The sequence below is a fragment of the Ceraceosorus guamensis genome, assembly GCF_003144195.1.
Source record: "Ceraceosorus guamensis strain MCA 4658 unplaced genomic scaffold IE81scaffold_16, whole genome shotgun sequence".
NCBI classification, from domain to species: Eukaryota; Fungi; Basidiomycota; class Exobasidiomycetes; order Ceraceosorales; family Ceraceosoraceae; genus Ceraceosorus; species Ceraceosorus guamensis.
In genome coordinates, this window is record NW_020290011.1 from 340721 (window position 1) to 362307 (window position 21587).

The following is a 21587-nucleotide window of genomic DNA, read 5'->3' on the forward strand; positions in this document are numbered from 1 at the left end:
CCTGTCACCTGATGTCGGTACTGTGCGGGTAGAGTGGGGACGGTGACTACAGCGATCGCTGTTTGTCTTTGTCTACCTCGGCTGCAAGGTGCTAGTAAGCACCGCGTAGGTCGTTTTGTGGCCACGTTACGTGTGATCGTGTGACCTTAGTTTGTATCTGGACGTCAGCAAGGGATCAGTGAATCTGAATCCGCGAATTAGAGTGCGTTTTTCTCAAATTCAAGATGTTGATTGTCTATATAGAGCCCGCACGATTCCCCGGAAATGCCGTTCTGCACAGAAGTGCCTTACGTACTTCACAACTCTCACAACACGCGCGTGCGCGGCTCATCACCGTTCACGCATCACGATACAAGATAGCAACACGTGACCCATCACGAGCACGCTTTCTCGATCACCCTCATCTCGACTCGTGACTTTTTGCCCAACGGCGGGCCTGGTGCCATCATCGTGCATGTTCGAGCATGTCGAAGCAGCGCAACCGAAAAGCGACTCCATGCATGCATGCATGCAAGGCGTCTCAGCCACAGCCCACAGCAGCGCATACGTGCGTGCACAACTATACAGCTAGCACGAAGCGCACGATGATGATGATGACGATGATGACGATGATGAGCAGAGGAAGCTGATGATGAGGGAGTAGGATACGGGATCAGACACACATTGTGGTTAACGATTTGACTCATCGTCAACATGATGGGATGTGTGGGATCGCCTCACTCGACTCGTGACTTGACTCCAAGCTAGCTGAAACACACAGCGTGCGTGGCTTTGTACGTGCTGGCTACAATCAAGAATATGCAGCGCCCGACGAGGACCCATGCAAGCGAGCATGATCCCAATCGCGGATCAGGAACAAAAAAGGAGAGTTGAACGCGAATCACGAATATAAACTTGCAGATTTGTGAATTTGAATGCCATGCGCCGGCGGTCTTTGCCAAGCTGCGCTCACAACTGTGATGACGGCGACGGCGACGGTTGTAAGCAGGGCGTCAGTCAATAAATGAGCGGGAAGAAGATCCCGGCGGGTAATAATAACAAGGTCCGCATCAGCATCAGCATCAGCATCAGCATCAGCATCAGCATCAGCATCAGCATCATCATGCACCGCGCACAGCTACAGCGTGGATACGCCGAGTCGCCGAGTCACCTACCTATAGCTCCTGGCGCAAGTCCTGCGCGATTCGTTGGTCAAACATCTTAATTGGCACACGCTCATGCACTCATCACGACCCTTCGTGGGATTCATCCCGCAATTCGATTCAGATTGATCACGCGCGCTAGGATTCGAATCCTCTCTGCTTGCATGGCTGCATGCTCTTAATTTAAAGCAGAGGTCGCGGAACATGCATGCCAATCGTGAATCAGAATCACAAATCAGCACAAGAATCGCAGCAGATCGCAGTCAGCAGCTTGGATGGCATGGCAATTAAGGTCCGTCGTGACGTGCATGCGCATACATGTGCAGCCATGCACGCCTGACTGCAGTACTGCACCGCCGTACCCACCCGGATGAAACCTGCCGAGGCAGGCAGGGTCGCGCGCGAGTCGTCATCTATATGCTCCGCGCGATCTCTATCGGACGATGCTGGTGGTGCTGCTACTTGTACTCGCACCGTGACTCACGACTCAAGACTTGCATGTCAGCAGGACCGCAGGCTAAGCGGGCGCGGGCGAGTGAGTCGTGAGTCAGTGAGTGGCGTACGTGATGCATGCACGGCGACATCTCCGATGACGCAGCTCATGCAGCTACACGGAGCAACGAAGCTGTTTTTCGTTGCTGCATGGCGAGGATCGAGTGGTGAGTGAGGAGTGAGGAGTGAGGAGTGAGGAGTGAGGAGTGTGGAGTGTGGAGTGTGCAGGGTCTTCGTGATGTCTGACGGTGCAATGCCAGTCACAGTCACGCAGTCAGAAGCCAGAGCACCGGTTGCTGTGCAAGTGTACGGCGCCGAGTCTTTTTTCCTCGCGGAGATCGCCATCCATCCACTCACGACTGATGAGTGACCCATCAGACTCATCAGACTGTGACTTGTCAAAGAAATGACTTTTCGTCTGCTTGTGTTTCCACGGCTTGATCGCATCTACGAGCATCTGCTTCTCCCTTTAGAGCGCGACCCTTCTTGCTGCGTGGAAGGACCCAAACCGTGTTTGCACCAAGCGAGCCGTTCCTCCTTCCCTGCGCGCTTCTGCGAAAGTACACGAGCAGATAGGATCGCCATCGCGCGGACCTCGACAGCCTCTTCAAAATGGTCTCTGTCAGTCAAAGCGCTCCTGGATCGGGCACATCCACTCCCACGATGAGCGGCACGCATATACCTAGAAAGTCGGGCACAGAGACCAGCGAAGGCTTTACAGCTTCATCGCCACCCTCTCGTCAACTCTCTCTGCGCGACAAATTGGCTCGCTTTGCTCCTATCGGCAAGCGCAATCGCAAATCAGGAGGAGGCGTGGGAGGGGAGAATGGACATGGGAGTCGAGCTGCTTCTGCGGATGAAGCTTACGATCGACAGGATACCAAAGGGAGCAGCGTCAGCGGCACGGACAAATCCGTCGTCAAGGCTGCTCGTGCGGCGGAACAGGAACAGCTGAGAAGGGCTGTGCTGGTCAGACGTCAAGAGAGCGACCTGAGAGCCAGCCAAATTGAAACGCCGGAGCAGCGCGGCAAGTATGGTCAAGGCATCCCACCTTCAGGTTGGGCAGACGATGAGGCGAGCATGCTCAAGCTGCAAGATGTCAAGCCCGAACAAGTCGACAGCGGCTCCTTGTACAAGAAGCAGGTGGTGCTCAGGGCCAGGGTGCACGCCAAACGCGCAATCTCGCCGCATTTGGGTTTCCTCGTCCTGAGACAACAGCACACCACGCTGCAAGCTGTCATTGCAGAGGAAGCTGGCTCAAAGCAAGGAGTGACGCAGCACATGGTCAGGTGGGCAGAGAGACTGCACCAGGAAAGCATCGTGTTCGTCAGAGGCGACATCGTCAAGCCCAAGGTCAAGGTCATTGGCGCCAGCATACACGAGGCGGAGTTGCACGTGACGGATCTCTTTCTCGTTGCCGCTCCCACCGTCGAGCTGCCTTTTAGCGTGTACGAAGCTGATAGGCCTCCTGCTGAGCTCGTAGAGCAGCGAGAAGGACTTCGACGCCAACAGCTCAAGGTGGCGAATGGTAATGCCGATAGCGATGAGGAATCTGATCCCGAACGCGACGTCTCCGAGAGCGAAGAGGAGCGCATAGAGGGCTCCGATGCAATCGCTGCGCTGCCCAGCCATGCTCATCAGCACGTCAACGCAAAGGGCGCGTCCTCCTCGAGGTCACCACCGGCTCTGACCAAACGCGTTCGATTGACCAATCGAGTTTTGGACCTGCGTTCGCCCGCCTCGCAAAGCATCTTTCGCATTCAATCGCTCGTCTCGACCATCTTTAGGACTTCGCTGCTGATGCAAGGCTTCCTGGAGATCCATACCCCAAAGCTCCAAGCCGGTTCTTCCGAGTCTGGCTCGAGCGTCTTTCAGCTGGACTACTTTGGCCGCCCGGCCTTTTTGGCGCAATCTCCTCAGCTCTACAAGCAGCTGGCCATCTCGAGCGACTTGCAGAGGGTGTTTGAAGTCGGACCCGTCTTTAGAGCAGAGAACAGCAATACGTCCAGACATTTGACCGAATACACCGGTCTGGATGTGGAGATGCAAATCATACGAACTTATCACGAGGCGATCAAGGTCATCGATGCGATGCTCAAGGACGTCTTTGGTGCGATCCGCAAAAACATGCCGCGCGAGGAGCAAATCGTTCGAGATCACTTTGGCGGTGGAGAGTGCGTCTGGATCGAAGAGACGCCAATTTTGACTTTTCAGGAGGGAATCAGGATGCTGCGCGAGTCGGGATGGAAAGAAGAGGATGGCAGCGACCCGAGCGAGGATGAAGACTTGGCCACTCGCACCGAGCACCGTTTGTGCGAATTGGTCAAGGAAAAGTACGGCACGGATTACTTTATCCTCGACAAGTTTCCCGTCTCTGCTAGGCCTTTCTACACCATGCCCGATCCCGAATTGCCTGGCTTCACCAACAGCTTTGACATTTTCTTGAGAGGCACGGAAATCTCTTCGGGCGGCCAGCGCATTCACGATGCGAAGGAGCTAGAAGATAACATAAGGCATATGGGACTGGACACGAGAGCGCTGCAAGAATATCTCGACGGTTTCAGGTACGGCATGAGTCCTCACGCCGGTTGCGGCTTTGGTCTAGAGCGCATCGTGACCACCTTCCTTGGACTTGGTGATGTCCGTTGGGCAAGTCTGTTCCACAGAGATCCGAGAAGTCTGCCTGCGGACAATCGACCTCCGCCCTTGCGCCACGCCGACGCCGATACGGTCGCCATTGCAGCCCAGCTAGCTTCTTCGGCAGGAGCGAGCAACGGAGCAGTTGTGCGCGAAGCGCCCAAGCTCGAGCTTGCCAAGCTGGTGGCGAATTACGGAGCAAGTTCAAACACCTCTTGGCTAGATGAGAGGTTCTCGCACTGGCAAGACCCCTTGACGGGCGCCGTTGTGGGATATGTCAAGCGTGGGAAATTTGCCATCATCGTTGGGGACCCACTCTGCGATGTCAGCCAGAGCAGGCAGGTCATCGAAGGCTTTTTGAATCACCTCAAGACTCCGCAGATCAAGTTGAACCCGCTATGGCTCTTGATCAAAGAATCTACAGAAGAGGTCCTGGCCAGCCGCTTCAACTGGAGCTCCGTCTCGTGCATCGTGGAGCAGCGCGTGCCAAAGGAAGGTAGACAAGCCGCGCTGGCTGCTGGGGATATGGAGCGCAAGCTGCGCAAAGCGGAAAAGGAAGGGCTAAAGATCGAAGAGATTGAGCTAAAGGAAAGGGTGCCTGATGCGATCAAGAAGGAGGTGCAGGAGAAGATCGAAGAGTGGAAGAAGAGTCGAGAGGGCAAAAAGCAGCTGCATTTGACAGAGGTGGATCCGTTTCAGGATGAGCTTCATCGAGTCTACTTCATCTCCAGGACCAAAGAGGCAGGTCTGCAAGCCATGGTGGTTTTGGCCCAGCTTGCGCCTCAAAACGGCTGGCAGATCAAATGGTCCTTGGACTTTCCAAACGCCATCAATGGAGCCATCGAGTCGACGATTGTACGAGCTCTGGAGACCTACTCTACCGACCCCTTTACCTTTGGTGCAGCGGCGGGTCACGATTTCGAAGCGGTGCACGGCGTGGGCACGCTCTCTGCCAAGGCGCTCAGCAAGACTTTCAAAACGGTCGTCGGAGCTGCTGGGTTGCATCGAAAGAACGAGTTCAGATACAAGATTGGCGCAAAGGATGAAAAGCTTTACATTACATTTCCCAGACATGGGCTCAGAGGAGGAGGAATCAGGGTGAGTCCTTCCATCGCGTATGGCGGCTTTCCTTGTGCGCGCGCGCTTCGATGCTGATGCCGAGCCGAGCTCGCGTTGCCTTTTTCCCTTTCCCAGGCACTGCTGCAATTCTTCGAAGAATAGCGCAGCGAGGTCCGGCTTTTGTAGTGAGCGAACGCCGCCCCCTCAGCATAGATCCGAGCGCGTGATGGAGGACCCGAGCCCGACATTCCACATACCCTACCCTGCGCTCTTTGTCCGATTTTCGCTTCTATGCCAACCTTTCGTTCAGCAAAACCTCTTACACGTCGCAACTTGGCAGAGCAATACAATCCTTTTCCTCCCTCTTGGGAAAGGGGTCGCGCAGGAAGTCAGGCAAGTCTGGTCGAGAAGACGCAGACTCCGCTGGTGTGACCATGCTCGTGAACGCAAAGGCGAGGCGATGCACTCTCACCATCACGATCACGATCAGCGCTGATGCCGCGCGCATCAATCTTCTCCATGCTCACTTTCGCATGGCTGGAGAGAGGAGGTGCGCGATGAATCGAGTTTCGGCAAGTCAATCGTCTGCGCATGGTGACGTAGTCTGACAACCACGCTATGATTGTGACTGCGCCAAAGATACGAACCGGCCCCCCTGGGGGAGATGCGCAGAAATGAGGGTGCACATTAGTTGGGGCATGTCTGCCAGTTGACCGGCTTCTCGTTCGAGCAAGGGGTCGCAGCGAAGCCTCATCATTCGATTTTTTTTTTTTTGGGGGGGTGGGGGGGGGGGGGGGGGGGGCCTCCAAACAAGCAGCAAGAGTTGACTTGTGCACGGAAATGCGTCAAGGTACGTGGGGGTCTGAAAGTCAGAGTGGAGCTCGATAACGCCTCCACGAACGGGGTAGGAATTGATTCGGTCCCTTTTGCGAGCGGTCACCGCGCAACGCCCACCATCCCGTGTCGCAAGCACTTTGCGAGGTATAGTGCTGAGACGGGACGGCCACATAGTGCCGATTGTCCACGACGTTGAGGGTACTTTACCTTGTGCGCGAGAGTCCTCTTGCCCCTAAGTTCATGCTCGCGTATGTCACGATCGCTGCCTCATGATAGCTTCAAGAGCTTTGTGTGGATCCGACTACAAAATCACAGCCATCATCATGCTCGCATTCTCCCTCGCTCCAACATACCTGATCCAATCCGATTAGTGATCCAACCGGCCCAAATATTGAACTGCAAACCTCTCTCGACATGCGCCTGCAAGTACTTGTGTTGCTCTCGCTCTGGACAAGCTGCGCCATGGTCTTTGGATACCTGACTGGCCAGCAATGCTTCGATCAGGACTGTCCCGTCGGTCTCTGTAACTGCTACTCTGGCTGTACTTGCGCTGGGGGCGAGGGACCAGGCGGACCACCCAGCGGATTCAAGAGGGTGAGTAAAGACCGAGTGCGGCTGCGATGCAGCGATGCCAAAGTTGGCGCAGACCCAGCTGACCAAGGGCTTCGTTTTTCTTTTCTTTTCTTTTCTTTTGTTTTGTTTTTTTTTTTTTTTTTTCCAATTTCCACACACAACCAGAGTATACCGGACTCCAACTCACTGGCTACACCTTTGCTTCAACGTCAAGACCCCTCGTCCTCCATCCACGGCTTGGATAGTCCTGCGCTAAGCACCAGAGATCAGACCCTAGGTGCCTGTGGCAGTATCGGTGCCGGGGGGGAACGATACTGTCCTCCAGTATGCCACGGCGCTTCTGGCTGTCCGCCTTGAGCGAAGCCGAGGGAAGCCATCCCAGCCCTTCGAAGGCGTCAAACTTGAGCAATGGACCACGTTGCTCGCTGGAGTGAGGGTCAATCGCGCGCTCCACACGGCAATTTCCGTGCGCCTCATACTGAAGAGGCTCGACGGCAACAAAGCAGTCAAAGTCGGCACACTGCTCGCCTCGTGACCTTCACAGCACCTCGGAAAACCCCCTTCAAACATGATTCCCAGCCAACAATCTTCATTAACTGAGAATGTGAACCCATTCGATCCGTCCGGCGCCAGACTATCCTTCGATCCGGCCGCTTTTTGTAGACACAAGTCGCGATCGCGCGAGCCGGAGGCCCTATACTCCTAGTCATCACCTCTTTCACTTGTCGTTCCGCACTACGTCCCACGAATTCGGAACTTCTCTCTCCTCCCCACCCCAGACATCCTTGGCTCAGTCAGAATGCCACGTATTTCAATTCGAATTATTTTTTTTGCTCACGACGAGATAATTTGTCGGAAGGCTGCCTAGCGCGGAGTGCTCGACGACACGCACTAAAGTCTACTTACTGCCCTTGCAAATCTGAAGAGCAGAGTGCCAGCAGGCGCCGTACTCTTCCTTTCACGTTTGCGGCTTTTCGTGTTCCAACGGTAGCACAATCAAGAACCACTGTGAATGCGAATGTTGTGACGCACTGCGACTGCTCGCGACTCACGCTGCGGATATCACAACACCTTCACGGTCAAGAGTGATGCTTTGTGCCCAATCGAAGTGATTCATTGAACGTGGCGTTCACGAAGCGGTCCACTCCTCCACACAATGGGGGCACCCACTACCGCACACATCCTTTCTGAGGGTCCGGGGTGCATAACTGGCATGGGGCGCTGTACATTGGCGAGTGCGATGAATTTCTGAAGCTCGGAGTACACTACGGTCCAAGGTTTTCAGAGAAATGCCATATGGTGATGCGTGCAGACATCCAATGTCGTACAACGCCAGCCGCGGATATGTTCGTGGCACGACAATCTTCCCGAGCTGGTGCGCGAAGCCCGTCTTATCCGTTTTAAGCACAGCGCACCGCGCAGCCCGGAGACCAGGGCGGAGAAGACTTTTTTTCATTGATCACGAACGGGCTTGTCTATCGGCATCCGCCTCTTCTCGTGCCTCAGCGCCAACCAGCACAATCAAGGCTGCCCATCTGACTCGATTTAAATTCATAAGGATTAATTTCACAGGTAGGTGGAGCAGACCGGAGCGTATGTCAGACGTCGCAGTCTCTCGAAGCATATCAATCAGTCAGCGAAGACAACCTTCCGGGTGATAATCAAACCAGAATTTCGTGTTCGTGGTAACTTTTCAAGGGGATCAAAGTCGACAAATCCCGTCTGACTTACTGCTCTCACCCGATTGCCAATCAAACCGCGATGAACAACACGTTGCAGTCATAGAAGATTTTGAGGACTGCTATCTATACATGCTACGCTGCATTGAGGCATTGGCGCCGGGTAGGTAAGGCGTAAAAGCTGCCTATGGCCTTGCATGAGTCCTCGTTGCTCATCAACCGAAGAAGTGCTATGCTATCTCGCACTATCGGCTGGTGCTGTTGAGAAAAGCCCGCCTCTCGACTTCGCGTGTGTGTCTCTGACTCGACAACCTCGTGTCGCTGCCCCTCGTTGTGTCTTCGATTGAGCAGAAGCAAGATTCTATAAATTTAACGCAATCCTCAAGCTTTCGTCCCCCAATGCTCGTTGCTCCTCCTCAGCACAAAGAGCTCCCGGGACAAGCCTTACATATCCTTCCAAATTGCACCCACTTGAGCGTCTCTGCCCTTTACTGGGGTCAGCTCAGCATGCGCTTGATTCCCTTCATACTGCTCCTCACGGTAAGCATTGCATCCACCGGTGTCTTTGCTCCGAAGCCGACACCGCCGCAATGCCAAGCGGCTGGCTGTCCGCTGGATCCTTGCAACTGCATAGGAGAATGCCCCTGTTTTGAAATCGGTGGCCCTGGTGATCCAGGCGGCCCCACTGAGCTAGACCTTCTTCAAAAACGCTTGAACAGTGTAAGTCAAGAAGCGCGAACGATACTTTGGAATGGACGTCCAATCTGATCTCTCGTTCTCGCTTCACTTGCAGGGAGGGCCGAGTGCTCTTGCAAAGAGAAAACTCACAGAGGACCAATGCGACCTCATCGCGTGTCAGGATCCGTCATGTAACTGCGTGGGCAGCTGCCCCTGCTTCCCAGTAAGTCTGCATTCCAGCAACCGATGGACATAGACATCTGACCAATAAATGAATCCGCCCATGCTTGGGAGCAGGGACCTCCACACCATGATCACCCAAAGCCAGGACATCCGGGCAAAAGGTCGACCGTCGCCTTGCCGGGAGATGGTCAGCTTTGGGCAGGAGCTCTTACGAAAAGGAAATCAGTGGATGCATGCAGTGGCATTGGCTGTCAGGACCCGGAATGCAACTGCACGGCCTCCTGCCCTTGCATTGTGAGTTTACATCCAAGCAACCCTGGGGACCAAATACAGAACTCCACCCTCAACGTGCCTGTTTGATTCACCATCAGGGCGACCCTAACGACCCTGGGGATCCAGGGAACCCAGGCTCTGGCAAAAGACAAGTTGGTGCACCTTCTGACATTTTCGACACGTCGCTCAATCGCCGAGAGGTCTTGCAAGAGCGCGCTTTGACGCTTGATGGAGCGCAGCTGCTCAGGAACAGGGAGAACGCGGGTGTAGATGCGGCTTGCGGCACGATGGTCTGGTCGCATCCATACTGCCCACCGTACTGCGCCGGAAAGGGCGGTTGTCCGTCTTTTGCTTCTCCAGTTCATCCTCCGAAGCGGAGCAACCTCGTTGCGGGCACGAGCGAGACGGTGCCATCGGTACTTGATCGGCGCGTCAACAAACTCGAGGTTAGACAGGCCCACCAGGGAGAGACGCCTTGCGGCTATAAAAGCCCATATTTGAAAGAGACCTATTGTCCAGCGCATTGCGCCGGCCAAGGGGGCTGTCCTGGCCACGGCAAGCGGAGCGCTCTGCCTACTGGCACAGGCGAGACGATGCCTTCGGTACTCGACCGGCGCGCCAACAACCTCGAGGGCAGACAGGCCAGCCAGGGAGAGGTGGCTTGCGGCTTTGTGTATTGGGGCAAACCCTATTGTCCATCGCATTGCGCCGGCCAAGGGGGCTGCCCTGGCCACGCCAAGCGGAGTGCTCTCCCTACTGGCACAAGCGAGACGATACGATTGGTACTCGATCGGCGCGTCAACGAGATGAGACAGGCCAGCCAGGGAGAGGTGGCTTGCGGCTCTGTAGGCGGGCTCTACAACCAGCCTTATTGCCCACCGCAGTGCGCCGGCCAAGGTGGCTGTCCTGGCCACGGCAAGCGAAGTGCTCTGCCGGGCGAAGAACAGGCGCCACCCATCGAACGCGCTGACCAGCTTGAGCGTAGGATCAAGAAACCGGAGGAGCCGTCCTGCGGATATGCTTTCTCCAAAGGCCCATACTGTCCACCACATTGCCACGGCCAGGGCGGTTGTCCACCTCACGGAGGCAACGTTCCATCGGTGCAGTCCAGAGACCAGGCGCTTATCGTCGAACCTCGCAAGTATAAAATACCGGTGGAGGAACCTTGCGGGGGTGGTATTGGATATTGCCCACCGGAGTGCGCTGGAAAGGGCGGCTGTCCACCTCACCACAAGCGCAGCATTCCATCGGTCGAGTCCAGGGACCAGTCGCTGGTCATCGATGGTCCCGATCGCTTAGCGCGCAGGGACAACGACAATCCCTCGCAGCCACCGCCCTGCGGCTTTCCTCTCTCCGGTGGGCCCTATTGCCCTGGTCACTGTGCCGGACAGGGCGGCTGTCCTAATCACGGCAAGCGAAGCGCTCTATCTTCGACCCTAAATGTTCGGTACTTAGTCCCGAGAGGAAGCGAGCTTGTTCCGTCGAAACAGAGCGCGAGGCTAGATCGCAGGCAGGCGCCGGCGGGGTGCGACGGATGCGAGGAATGTTGCTGCTACCCCATTCGTTGCTCATGCTGCTGAGAATGGACAAGTGCCTACCTTTGCGCCTCATGCGAGGTTCTACACCAGCCAGGACCGAAGACCTGACACAGCTCAGACGATCACAGCGACGGAATGACCATCAAATGCGGTTCAACTGATGAATGAAGAATTCCAGATTGACTGCCAATCCTGCTGTCGCCCACCCACCTTCAGCCACTAATCCCCACCGAGACTCCACTCGCCTTCAGTCACGCGTCCCAAAACCATGTGTCCGCTTTCACGATACTTGATAGCTATCTTGATGCCATGATTGAGCTTGAGCGACTTGCAGAAGTTTTCCAAATCGTGAGTGTGGCACCCGCGATGTACGGCTGGCTCACTGAGTATTCCATTTCAAGATTTTGAGTGCAAACTTCAAAATGCGAGGCGGGACGATGATAATCTTGAGTGAAGGATCTCAGACGTGATTCGGATCCTTGAGCGAAGATCGCATTCACTCTGCTCAAATCGTGAATCAAGAATGATGATCGATGATTTCGATCATGAATTCATTAGAAAGTCTCAGTCTTGAGTTCGCCTCATAATAATTGTCATCTTGACTTTTTGACTCAATTTTGAATCAACGTTCTGATTGGAAATTTCGTTATCGCTAGACATAGCAGGCCGGATGTCGCGGTACCTGTGCGCATGCAGCAGGGCACAATTATAAGCGCAGGCTGCACGCTGCACGCGCGCATCTAAACGCGCGGCCCCACACGAGTCTGATTTGCGATTGATCTGAGTCAAGGAGTTAATTATCGTAGCCTCCGCGTTATCCAACGGTGAGTCGATCCAGCTTCTGCACCACCAACACCACGGCAGCCATAAAAATTGCTGGCCTCAAGAATGACTAAGAAGTGATGACAAGGAGAGATGGGCAAGCATAATTGGCTATCGAGGGCGAGGGAAGCTGTGTATCGCGACGTGAGACGGACAAATCGACCACAAATATGGCTAGCAAGAGTGGCGGGCAGCCGTGATTGCGACCTGAGATAGGCAAGTCAATGGCGAGTATGACCAGCACGAGTGTAGGACTCTTCACCGAGCTTGGGTAGCCGGTATCGGCAGCTCTCAGGTGAGATCCAGGAGCCAGAAAGTGCAAGAGGCGCAAATTGTCACGCCGGTTCAAATGCAAGTTCTCGGGACGTTTGATAGACTTACTGCGCGCTCGATTGGATGGCTCTCGCACTCTTCCAGCTCGCATATGGGTACAGCTCAAGTGATCATCCGGCGCCACGTCTGCCCCGCGCCAGCAGCGATGCAAGAGTCATCGAAATCGCCCGCAACCTTCTTCCATCCGGGCACTCGAGGCACTTTGATCTTCCAAAAGGCCATTCCGTCACGAAGATGCAACCGCAAAGGTCCTCCTATCATCTGTGCCTATATTGGTGAGAGGTCGACGGAAGCGTTCTTCCGAGTCGATAGCATGCTCCAATGCTGCGTGCTCGATGGGGTGCCACTGCACGTAGGTGGTGCTTTGCCGTTGAAGACAATGTGAGAAGGGAGAGAGAGACGCGCCAAGGTCACAGGAGGTGATTGTGGGTATGCAGAAGCCATGTCGCTCACACGTCAAGCTGCGCATCCGCAGCCTGATTAGCTTATGCGATATTTGGTACTCGGAAGGGTACATAAGGAGCGCATTCCGGCTTTTTCACCTTCGTCCGTCTGCTCGTCGAGGTTTGTAAGGCTCTTGATCTGGCCGCCACTTCCCTCTTCCTCTTCCACCTTTCAACTCCTCCCCCCTTCTCTTGGGCTTCTTTCTCTCGTCCTCAACCTCGATTCTCAGCAACCCTTCTGTTTCCAAGGGGCTGTGCTGTGCTTTACTCATCATCAAGCGACTCGCCGCAGCTCGACCCTTCATCATGCGGCCTATCTGCTTCCTCTATCTGCTCGCCTTCTGCCTGATCATCAGACCAGTCACTTCTGGAAGCATTGGCATTGGCGCTTGCATCACTCTCAACTGCGCCCCTGCAGAGTGCAAGTGCACAAAAAATTGTCCCTGTCCTCCGCTAGAGGCCGAGCGGAGGGGCTTCACAGTCGTGGACCCTATAGCTCTCGCAAGCGAGCCTGATGTCTTGGACGTCTCCATACAAGAACGCGCAAGTGTGCCCACCAACCGCCGGACAACGGAAGGCGATGGCGGCGCAACGGTGGTGCTGCCGGCGCTGGTCACGCGCCAAAAGCCTACCGACGAAGCCCTTGCGAAACGCCGAGTCAACGTGGCTTACTGCCACTATCCCGGATATTGTCCCGAGATCTGTGCTGGCAAAGGCGGCTGCCCATCAAATCCCACTCAGTGCCATTTTCCGACGCATTGCCCCGTGGGGTGTGAAGCGAAAGGCGGCTGTCCTTCCACCCTTGCGAAACGTCAAGTCAACATGTCTTATTGCCACTATCCCGTATGGTGTCCCGAGATATGTGCAGGCTTAGGTGGCTGCCCATCGAACCCCACTCAGTGCCATTTCCCCACGCATTGCCCTGAGGGATGTGAAGCGAAAGGCGGCTGTCCTCCCAAAATTGCCAGGGTACCCGCAGCGGCAAAATTGCTCAAACGGTCACTTGCTTGTGCTTGGCCAGATTTGTGTCCACAAGGCTGCGAAGGGCAGGAGGGCTGTCCTGGGCAATTTTCAGGCACTATGATCCAGCGCAAGAGCGAGGATGACTCTCACACTTCTCAAAGCGAACACCTATCCCGTGACGTATCAGCAGCGACCGTCGACATCAGCGGCAAAATCCCTTTTCCGGAAAATGACTGCAGCTATCCGCATTGTCCTGCAGGATGCGACGGAATAGGCGGCTGCTCTGGCGGCCCTTGGGTCGTTGCTAGGAGCAAAAGCGTGGCTGTCACAAGCGCGATCGAGCAGAGAGGTGTGGGTTCGACATCCTCGACTTTATTGAGCTCTGATCAGGCGTCGATTCCCATCAGCCGACGTGGGTACCAGGATGACTTCATGGAGATTAGAAGTAAGAGAGAGCCGGCCAACCTCATATCTTCTAGCCTGACACGGCGACAGGATCCAACGCAGTGCTTTCCACCCTGCCCGAACTGGTGCTTGGGGCTGGGTAAATGTGCAGCCGGAGACAGCGCGGCATCGCAAAGCTCTTTACATGAAGAAACGCGCCAAGATGAATCTCTTGGACTCAGGAGGCTTCAGCTACCGACTGTCAACGGGCTTTCAAATCTGATACAGCGGGAGGAAGGGGCGCCTACCTGTCTGATGCCCAATTGTCCTAAGATATGTGCCGGACTCGGAGATTGCCCGGGTCTCGCTGGCGCGCCATCGAATCTGATTGCGCGGCAGACAGTGGGTCGCCAGACCGGTTTGCCATGTGAGTCCCTCCCTACGTTGGTGGCCGTAGATTGCGTCGATTTTGGATTCGCCATGATTCTAACTTGAGCCCTGCAACTTTCTCAATGCAGCAAATTACGAGGCAACCTTGACTCGTAGAACGACGCTCGGTGTCACAAGCTCTCCTGTTCAAAACGAAGTGCTCAGCAGAAACATCGACACAGACCCATCGTCGAATGAACTAGACTATATCCTGGACTGTCCTCCGGATTGCCCAAATTTCTGCGAGAGTCCCACGGTCTGCCTGGCAAAAGCGGAAATAGTGCAAGATCGAAGCGCAGAGGACGACACCTCGTCTGAGGAACTCGCAAAAATCAAGCGCTCGAGCGACTCCAACGAGGTTGCAAGGATTGACGCGCTCTCCAGACACATCGAAACAAACCCATCGTTGACAGAGCAAGATGCTTTGACTGACTGTCCTCCAGAATGCCACAAATTCTGCACCCCTTCTGGGATATGTCTGGCAGAAGGGGAGACAGTGCAAGGTCAAAGCGTTAAGGATGGCGCCTCATCTGAAGAATTCGCGAACATCAAGCGTCAACACGTCTTTGCTTGCCCTGCGGAATGCTTCTACACTTGCGACAAGAACAACGGGAAATGTCCGGATCCACCGGCCGGTACGCTTGAGCGTAGCATTGAAGACATTACGGAAATGGCAGGATCCGAAGCTGTAACCCAAAGTGATCAGGATTGTCCTGCAGAGTGCCCCAAAACCTGCTTATCAGCTTTTGAGTGCCCACTCAAATCCACCAGCACGGTGACGGTCAGGCGTATGGTGGACGGGACCGCGAATGCGGCAGCCTCTGTGTCGCTGACGAAGCGCGTCCACACCTACGTATGTCCGCCCGAATGCCTCCACGATTGCGACCGATATGGAAATTGCCCATCTCCGCCTGCTTTCACCATCAATCATTCCATCGACGAGACGCCAGCTAGTGAGCTCACGGCCTTCGTCAAGCGTAAAGACGTACCCACGTGCCCTGAAGAGTGCCCGAACAACTGCCTCCGGGATGGCGAGTGTCCGACTGTGGCAGATGTCGTCCAGCTCCGCATGGCGCCTGGAACATCCGACGCGGCGGGCCTTGCACCAAATTTCGTGAAGCGTCAAGGCGTCAACGGCGATTGTCCGGAGGAGTGTCCAGACAGTTGCAATCCCGCCGGAGAGTGTCCGCCTACCGCCTCTCTGACTAAGCGCGCCCGAGCCGATGAATGTCCACCGGATTGTCCCAAGGGATGCGACCATCAAGGGATCTGTATCATCTACTCATGCCCTGCACGATGTCCCAACGATTGCGACGAGACAGGGGATTGTCTCAAGCCACCGCCTGGCGTACAGACTCACAATCTACAGACCGGCCAAACGCCCGACGCAGCAGACGCCAGTGCTGCATCGCGTCGTAGTTCTGCGACGAATCCTGCGGCACCAACCGATGCCTTGGGACTAGTTCAGTCTCGCAGCGAACCCGCCGGCCGAGCAACCACACCAACCATCACAAGCTTGACCACTCGAAGTCCCACGGACGCATCTCCGTCAACTTTCATGCCGCTGCTTCTAGCGGAGCGTCAGGACGCTACCGCCTGCATTCCCAAAAGTTGTGGACCAGGTTGCGTGCTACCTTGCAAGCCGACCATGGGGGTGACCATCTGCATTCCTCCATCTCATTGCGGACCTAGCTGTGCCGGAGTCAATGGTTGCCCCAAAACTGCGCTCAGACCCCGGCATATAGCAGCCAGTACAGAGCTTGCAGAACGAGAGGACGCTACCGACTGCATTCCTAAAAGCTGTGGACCAGGTTGCGTGCTACCTTGCCAACCGACTCCGGTGGTGACCAATTGCGTTCCTCCAGCTCACTGCGGACCTAGCTGTGCCGGGATCAATGGCTGCCCCAAAGTTGCGCTAAGACCCCGGCACATAGCAGCAAGTAAAGACCTTGCAAAACGAGAGGACGCTACCGCCTGCATTCCTAAAAGCTGTGGAGCAGGTTGCGTGATACCTTGCCACCCAACTCCAGGCGTAACCATCTGCATCCCTCCATCTCACTGCGGACCTAGCTGTGCCGGTGTCAACGGCTGCCCCAAAATTGCGCTACGTGACCTTGCTCGAATTTCGGCATCCCCAACACTTGCACGACTGGCCGAGCGACAGCCACTGGGTCCCACGTACTGCAATGCACCAGACTGCGGACCAGGATGCGAGGGTGTGGGTGGCTGCCCCGAATCTGTGCTCAGGCCCCGTGACCTTGAGAGTCCGGCATCCCCCGCACTGTCCCAACTGGCCAAACGACAGCCACTGCAGGGTCCCACGTACTGCTCTGAACCAAATTGCGGACCAGGGTGCGAGGGTGTGGGTGGTTGCACGGCCGACGCCATTCAAGCCAGACAAAAACCTTCTTGGACGTTGAACTGCCACTACCCTAACAATTGCCTCATCGGATGTGCTGGGCTCATGGGGTGCCCGAAGTCAGTATCCGATCGAGTGCTACACCTCAAAGGGCGCTCCTGGGCTATAGGCAACGCACGCCAAGTTGCCCCGAATGCTCAAGGCACGTCCAGTAGTCCTGACCGCCGAACAGCCGGGTGTGTAGGATCTGATGGATGCCTTCCGAGTCCCGCGGCTTTTCAGCGTAGAGCAGTGCCACCATTCTGTCATGGCGCTTCGCAATATTGCCCAAATGGCTGCGCGAATGTAGCAGGGTGTCCTCCAATAGCACGTCGATCGGACCTACTACCTTCTTCCCGCCGTGACGGAGTGGGCGAAAAGGCGCTCGTCAAGCGCTCTTCTGTATTCGACGATCTCAACGCCACCAAGCCGCCGGAGGAGCCGCGAGGGAAGAGGGACGCATCCGCGCCGTTCTCTCTGGACGAGACTCTCAAAGGCCGAGAGCCTGCGGGCAGTCCTTGTCAACATCAAGGTCTGCTCGGACGCGAATGCCTCGAAGTGAACAGGCGAGCCGGCGGCGACTCCGCCATTCATGATGCCCAGCTTCCTGCGGTTGGGGTCCCCGTGACAGGCAAGGATGAGATCTCCATGCGAAAGAGGGTGCCTGCATAGAGACGAGAAGTTACTGCTAAAAGGCGTCGACCAGCAGCTCCCTCGACGTCTGCTCTCCCATCGAAAATCTTGAATGCGTCCCATAAAACGATTCGACCTCGCCGTGACCCCTGTTGCCCGACACTCACTCTCAACGAACCAAAATCCCAACAGCACCACTTGGCGATCCCATTCGCGTCCGCCTTGATAGCTGCTGTCCATCCAGCCCGCGTTCTTCCTCGCCAAATCCATGAACGCAGCGACCTGTCCGCAGAAAGCAGTGTCGTGTCATCCACCCCACCCAACGCGAATGATGGTCCCCTCCTTTCTTCAATTTGCTCTCAGATCACACACCGGTCGTCGACCAAGCAAGCTGCATCTTTTCCCGAAACACATCACACACCACGCACGTCAGCTCCCACGTGACTTTCTCTCCACACACGCGTCAAACTCCTCTACCTTTTCGAAAACTCTTCCTTGATTCAATTGTACCTGCGAGCTTTTCAATATCTTTCTTATCGAACTCGCGACGCGATGCTTTTGAGACGTGCTTGCGCGGTGCGCATCGCTTGCGTAGAGAGGGGCATGGGGAAGGTCCGAGTGACCCCTTACGAGTTAAGCTTTGCTGAAGCTTGTGCTTGAGCGACAAGAGCTCTGGGAGCTGTACGTGGGGATAAAAAGAAAGCAAAATCAGCCAGCGCTCGGAAGCGCACATTGGCAAGCAAAACAAGGAAAGAGGATCGCGTGCATGCGTGCGTGCGTGCGTGCGGCTGCTCTACTCACCATCGCCTCGGCGCATAAAGATCTCTACCAATTGCAAGCGCTACGAATTTTGGGGGGTGGGTTGAATAAAGAGAGGGACGCAAAAGAAGAGCACTTAGAAAAAGTCCGGGAGCAAAAGGAGCTTTTGCGATTCCTTTGCTTTTTGCTTGCGGCTTGGCTGGTACATCGTCTACCCCCCACGCTCGACGCTCGCGTGCATTCGACATTCGGTGGGGGCAGCCAAAACTCACCTTGCAACTAGCAAACTCCTCATCCTTCAGCAAGTCGTCGAGTTCCTTTTTGCTCTTGACCGCAAAGTATCTGGGCACAGGCACCTCCTTGTCGTGCGCATGGCTCCTTTGCGCTTCCTTCTCCTTTCCGCCCATGCTCTGCCTAACGCTGGGATCGTACAGCGCCTGCAACAATTTCTCATTGTTCCAACTAGGCACATTGTTGTAAGCCTGATCCGGACCTTCGATCTGCCTCTCTATCTCGTAGCCATCGTTGCGCAAAACGAAGAGGATGGGATGCAAGTCCAATCGGATCATGGTGCTGATCTCTGTCGCTGTCAGCTGCAGCGAACCGTCGCCGATGAAGAGCAGCGTGCGACCGAGGTGAAGCTCCCTCGCAGCTAAGGATACGCCAAGCGTGGCGGGCAGAGACCAGCCTATGGAGCCCCACAAGACCTGCCAACGGTCAAAAGAAAAGAAGAAGAAACGCAAAAAGAAAGGTCACGTCGGGTCAATTCTCTGATGCAGAGAAAGGGAGGCGCAGGGTGGCAGACGCATGGCTCGGTGTGCGCAGAGGGAGGGGTTCAACGATGGGCTGGCCACTCACCTGACTGTGAAGTCGCGTACGCCCACCAGGCAAGTGCGTATCCAGAATGCCAAAGCTGCTAGTTCCCGTCTCTGCAACGACTTGATCCGCCTCCTTCAAAAAGGAACCGATGCGTTTCCAAAGCCACATTTGGCTTATATTCTCTCCCTCCTGTCCGGCCATTTCGCCTTCTTGCAGTTTGGTAGGAAGCCTATTGCTAGGTCTCTCCTGCTCCGATAGACCGTACAACCCGCGCAATTCGTTGGCTCGAGCAGATAGATGATCGGCTAGACGAGGGAGCAGGGCGTGCATGGATATGCCCGGATACACTGCATGTCCCAGCACCGTCCTATTGCTGTGCAGCTCGATCGTCTTGGCTTGATCCGTCAAGCTGTTGAAGGAGCTGGCCGTATTAAAGTCGCTTCTGAGCGCACCCACGAACAAGTAGCAGTCCGATTTCTGCACCCTTTGGAGCAGAGCGGGTTCAGAGTTGGGTCCTATAAACGTGCCGGCGTACTGAGGCGATGATTCTGGCAAGGCGGATTTGCCCATGGGCGTGCTGACAAAGGTGCAGCCGCTGCGATGCACCAGGTCCAGCGTGGCGTTGATGGCCGCATGACGTATGGTGCAAGCGTCCACAATGATCAAAGGGTTCCTGCTCTCATCCAACCTCTTGAAGATTTCTCGCAACACTTCCGCTTCCACGCTCTCCTCGTTGGGCGCGTGGGATGTGTGGAGGGGTGCGCGAAGAAGAGAGGTGGGGATGGGCAGATGCACCAGGTCGGTGGGTAGGGCCAAGTAACCCGGTCTGGCTTCCCTCACCACCCTGGCCAACAACGCATCCACCTCCTTTGCAAGCATCTTGCCTCTGCTGCTGCTCTCCTCATCCCCCTCCTCCTCTATCTGTCCCTCTCCAACAAGCAGCTCGCCCAAATGCACCACGGCGCAAGATACGTGTTTGGACATTTGCGAAAAAGCTGCGAAATCGCCATCGCCCAGCGTGTGGTGCAGGAGCGCCTTGTTGGACTGGGCTTGCGTGGAGGGTACGCCGACGATGTGCAGCACGGGCAACCTCTCGGCGTAGGAACCGGCAATGCCGTTCAGCGCCGACAATTCGCCCACGCCAAACGTGGTGCACAGCGCCGCAATCTTGCTTCCGCGCGGTCTCCTGTTCGGACTCTTTTTTCGTCCGCCGCCGCTGCCGCTCTGCTCCGAAGATGTCCATGTTGGCGCTCTCAACTTGCTAACGTTCTCCTCCTCCTCCTCCTGCTCGACACCTCCCCCTCCTCCTAGTGCTGCTGCCTGCCCCTCGTCGCTACATCTCGACTCGATCTGAGCACACCTAGCATATCCATCCGCACTATAAGCAGCATTCAATTCGTTCGTATTGCCAACCCACTCGAAAGAAGCATGCTGCGAAACGGCATCCAAAAAGGGCATGCTAAAGTCGCCCGGCACTCCTTGTATCGAGCTGCATCCTAGAGAGCTGACTGTGCGTCGTGGGGGGGAGAGGGGAGAGAAATGGGAAGGAGTGCGAGCAAGTGAGCGAAAGAGGGGAAACACCAAAGGGCTCGCTTCTCGCTTCCCGCCCGACGTGTAGGAACTCACGGCGCTCTAGGATGTAGTCGGCTAGCGTCAGGGTGCTGCTCGCCGCATCATCATGTTTGGATTTGGCAGGGGTTGCGCTGCTCATGATTGCGCTCGAGAGCGTGAGGGGGTGCAGCTAGGCGTGGGTGGAGGGAGCGAGGGAGCAGGTAGGGCGGCGCGGGAGTGTGCTGGCTGGGCTTTTGCGGGGTGTGTTTCGGGGGGTTGCGTGATGATGGTTGCGTCTGGGCAGACCAAAGAGCTGTCATTCCAACCGAGATGGCCCCAGCAATTCAAATCATGCCTCAAGAATTGGCAACGAGAAGGGTCTGAGCCCGTGCGCGGTGGGCGTGGAGCACCCTACGCAGCAGCAGCGATTCAGCTATAGCTAGGCACGCTTATCCGAGCTTGTTGCCTGTCGGCTATTCAAATTGATTCGCATTTGACTCGAGATTCCAATTTGAATTCAAATTCGAACTCAAATTCACGTCCACCCTTTATTGTGCTTGATCCCTGATCCACGTTCTTGATTAACAATGCGTGATTCGTGAATTGTGATTTCTTAATTGCCGCCGGCTCTGCTGCTGCTGGCGCGTCATTTGTCGCACCACTTCGATTCAAGCGTTGGATGTGGAGGTCGCTCGTCGCTCGGCCATGCACCACAAGGGATGTGCACCGTGCACTCATCAGACTCTCGCAAGGGTTCACCCAGCATGCAACCGCCAGCCTAGCAGCCTGCCTGCCTGCCTGCCTGCCTACCCATGCAGCATAAATGCAGCGTGTGCATTGCCCGCCCGCTGTGCATGCTAAGTGCCGATCGGCGTGATTCTCATTCATTTACGCGCAAAGCGCAAAGCTGAGGCGCGTCACGTGGTGGCCATTCAACTCTCTCCATCCCTCACGCTCACCTA

General features: G+C 55.7%; 5 protein-coding genes across 5 annotated transcripts; 4 read left to right on the forward strand and 1 right to left on the reverse strand.

Annotated features, from left to right (window-relative positions):
- Positions 1-1003: 1003 nt before the first annotated feature.
- IE81DRAFT_329255 (hypothetical protein) lies at positions 1004-2004 on the forward strand (the record flags this gene model as incomplete). The annotated part of the gene is made up of 5 exons (XM_025515141.1): positions 1004-1190; positions 1382-1434; positions 1489-1677; positions 1741-1801; positions 1895-2004. 5 exons carry the CDS (start codon positions 1004-1006, stop codon positions 2002-2004), a joined length of 600 nt encoding a protein of 199 aa, XP_025371041.1.
- IE81DRAFT_340520 (aspartyl-tRNA synthetase) lies at positions 1917-7275 on the forward strand (the record flags this gene model as incomplete). Its single annotated transcript, XM_025515616.1, has 5 exons — positions 1917-5369; positions 5493-5515; positions 5641-5880; positions 6539-6761; positions 7018-7275. Exons 1-5 carry the CDS (start codon positions 2247-2249, stop codon positions 7273-7275), a joined length of 3867 nt encoding a protein of 1288 aa, XP_025371042.1. The 5' UTR covers positions 1917-2246.
- Positions 7276-8926: 1651 nt separating this feature from the next.
- On the forward strand, positions 8927-10993 carry IE81DRAFT_346267 (hypothetical protein; the record flags this gene model as incomplete). The annotated part of the gene is made up of 5 exons (XM_025516023.1): positions 8927-9139; positions 9213-9320; positions 9395-9574; positions 9652-10751; positions 10882-10993. The coding sequence occupies 5 exons, from the start codon at positions 8927-8929 to the stop codon at positions 10991-10993; spliced, it is 1713 nt and encodes a 570-aa protein (XP_025371043.1).
- A 1820-nt stretch (positions 10994-12813) lies between these two features.
- IE81DRAFT_62457 (hypothetical protein) lies at positions 12814-17650 on the forward strand. Its single transcript, XM_025517483.1, has 2 exons — positions 12814-14463; positions 14555-17650. The coding sequence occupies exons 1-2, from the start codon at positions 12996-12998 to the stop codon at positions 17533-17535; spliced, it is 4449 nt and encodes a 1482-aa protein (XP_025371044.1). The 5' UTR covers positions 12814-12995; the 3' UTR covers positions 17536-17650.
- Positions 17651-17904: 254 nt separating this feature from the next.
- Positions 17905-21030, reverse strand: IE81DRAFT_322056 (putative PDC1-pyruvate decarboxylase, isozyme 1). Its single transcript, XM_025513516.1, has 5 exons — positions 20701-21030; positions 19114-20582; positions 18528-18962; positions 18298-18337; positions 17905-18175 (listed from the first exon to the last, which is right to left on the reverse strand). The coding sequence occupies exons 1-5, from the start codon at positions 20783-20785 to the stop codon at positions 18123-18125; spliced, it is 2082 nt and encodes a 693-aa protein (XP_025371045.1). The 5' UTR covers positions 20786-21030; the 3' UTR covers positions 17905-18122.
- Between the last annotated feature and the right edge of the window lie 557 nt (positions 21031-21587).

Excerpts from the sequence above, each read along its gene's own strand:
- IE81DRAFT_62457 (XM_025517483.1), top strand. The coding sequence starts at position 12,996 with ATGCGGCCTATCTGCTTCCTCTATCTGCTCGCCTTCTGCCTGATCATC. Across the intron at positions 14,464-14,554 it reads TCGCCAGACCGGTTTGCCAT|CAAATTACGAGGCAACCTTG; the intron begins GTGAGTCCCTCC and ends TTCTCAATGCAG.
- IE81DRAFT_322056 (XM_025513516.1), bottom strand. The coding sequence starts at position 20,785 with ATGAGCAGCGCAACCCCTGCCAAATCCAAACATGATGATGCGGCGAGC. Across the intron at positions 18,963-19,113 it reads GTACGCGACTTCACAGTCAG|GTCTTGTGGGGCTCCATAGG; the intron begins GTGAGTGGCCAG and ends GACCGTTGGCAG. Across the intron at positions 18,338-18,527 it reads AGGAGTTTGCTAGTTGCAAG|CGCTTGCAATTGGTAGAGAT; the intron begins GTGAGTTTTGGC and ends CAAAATTCGTAG.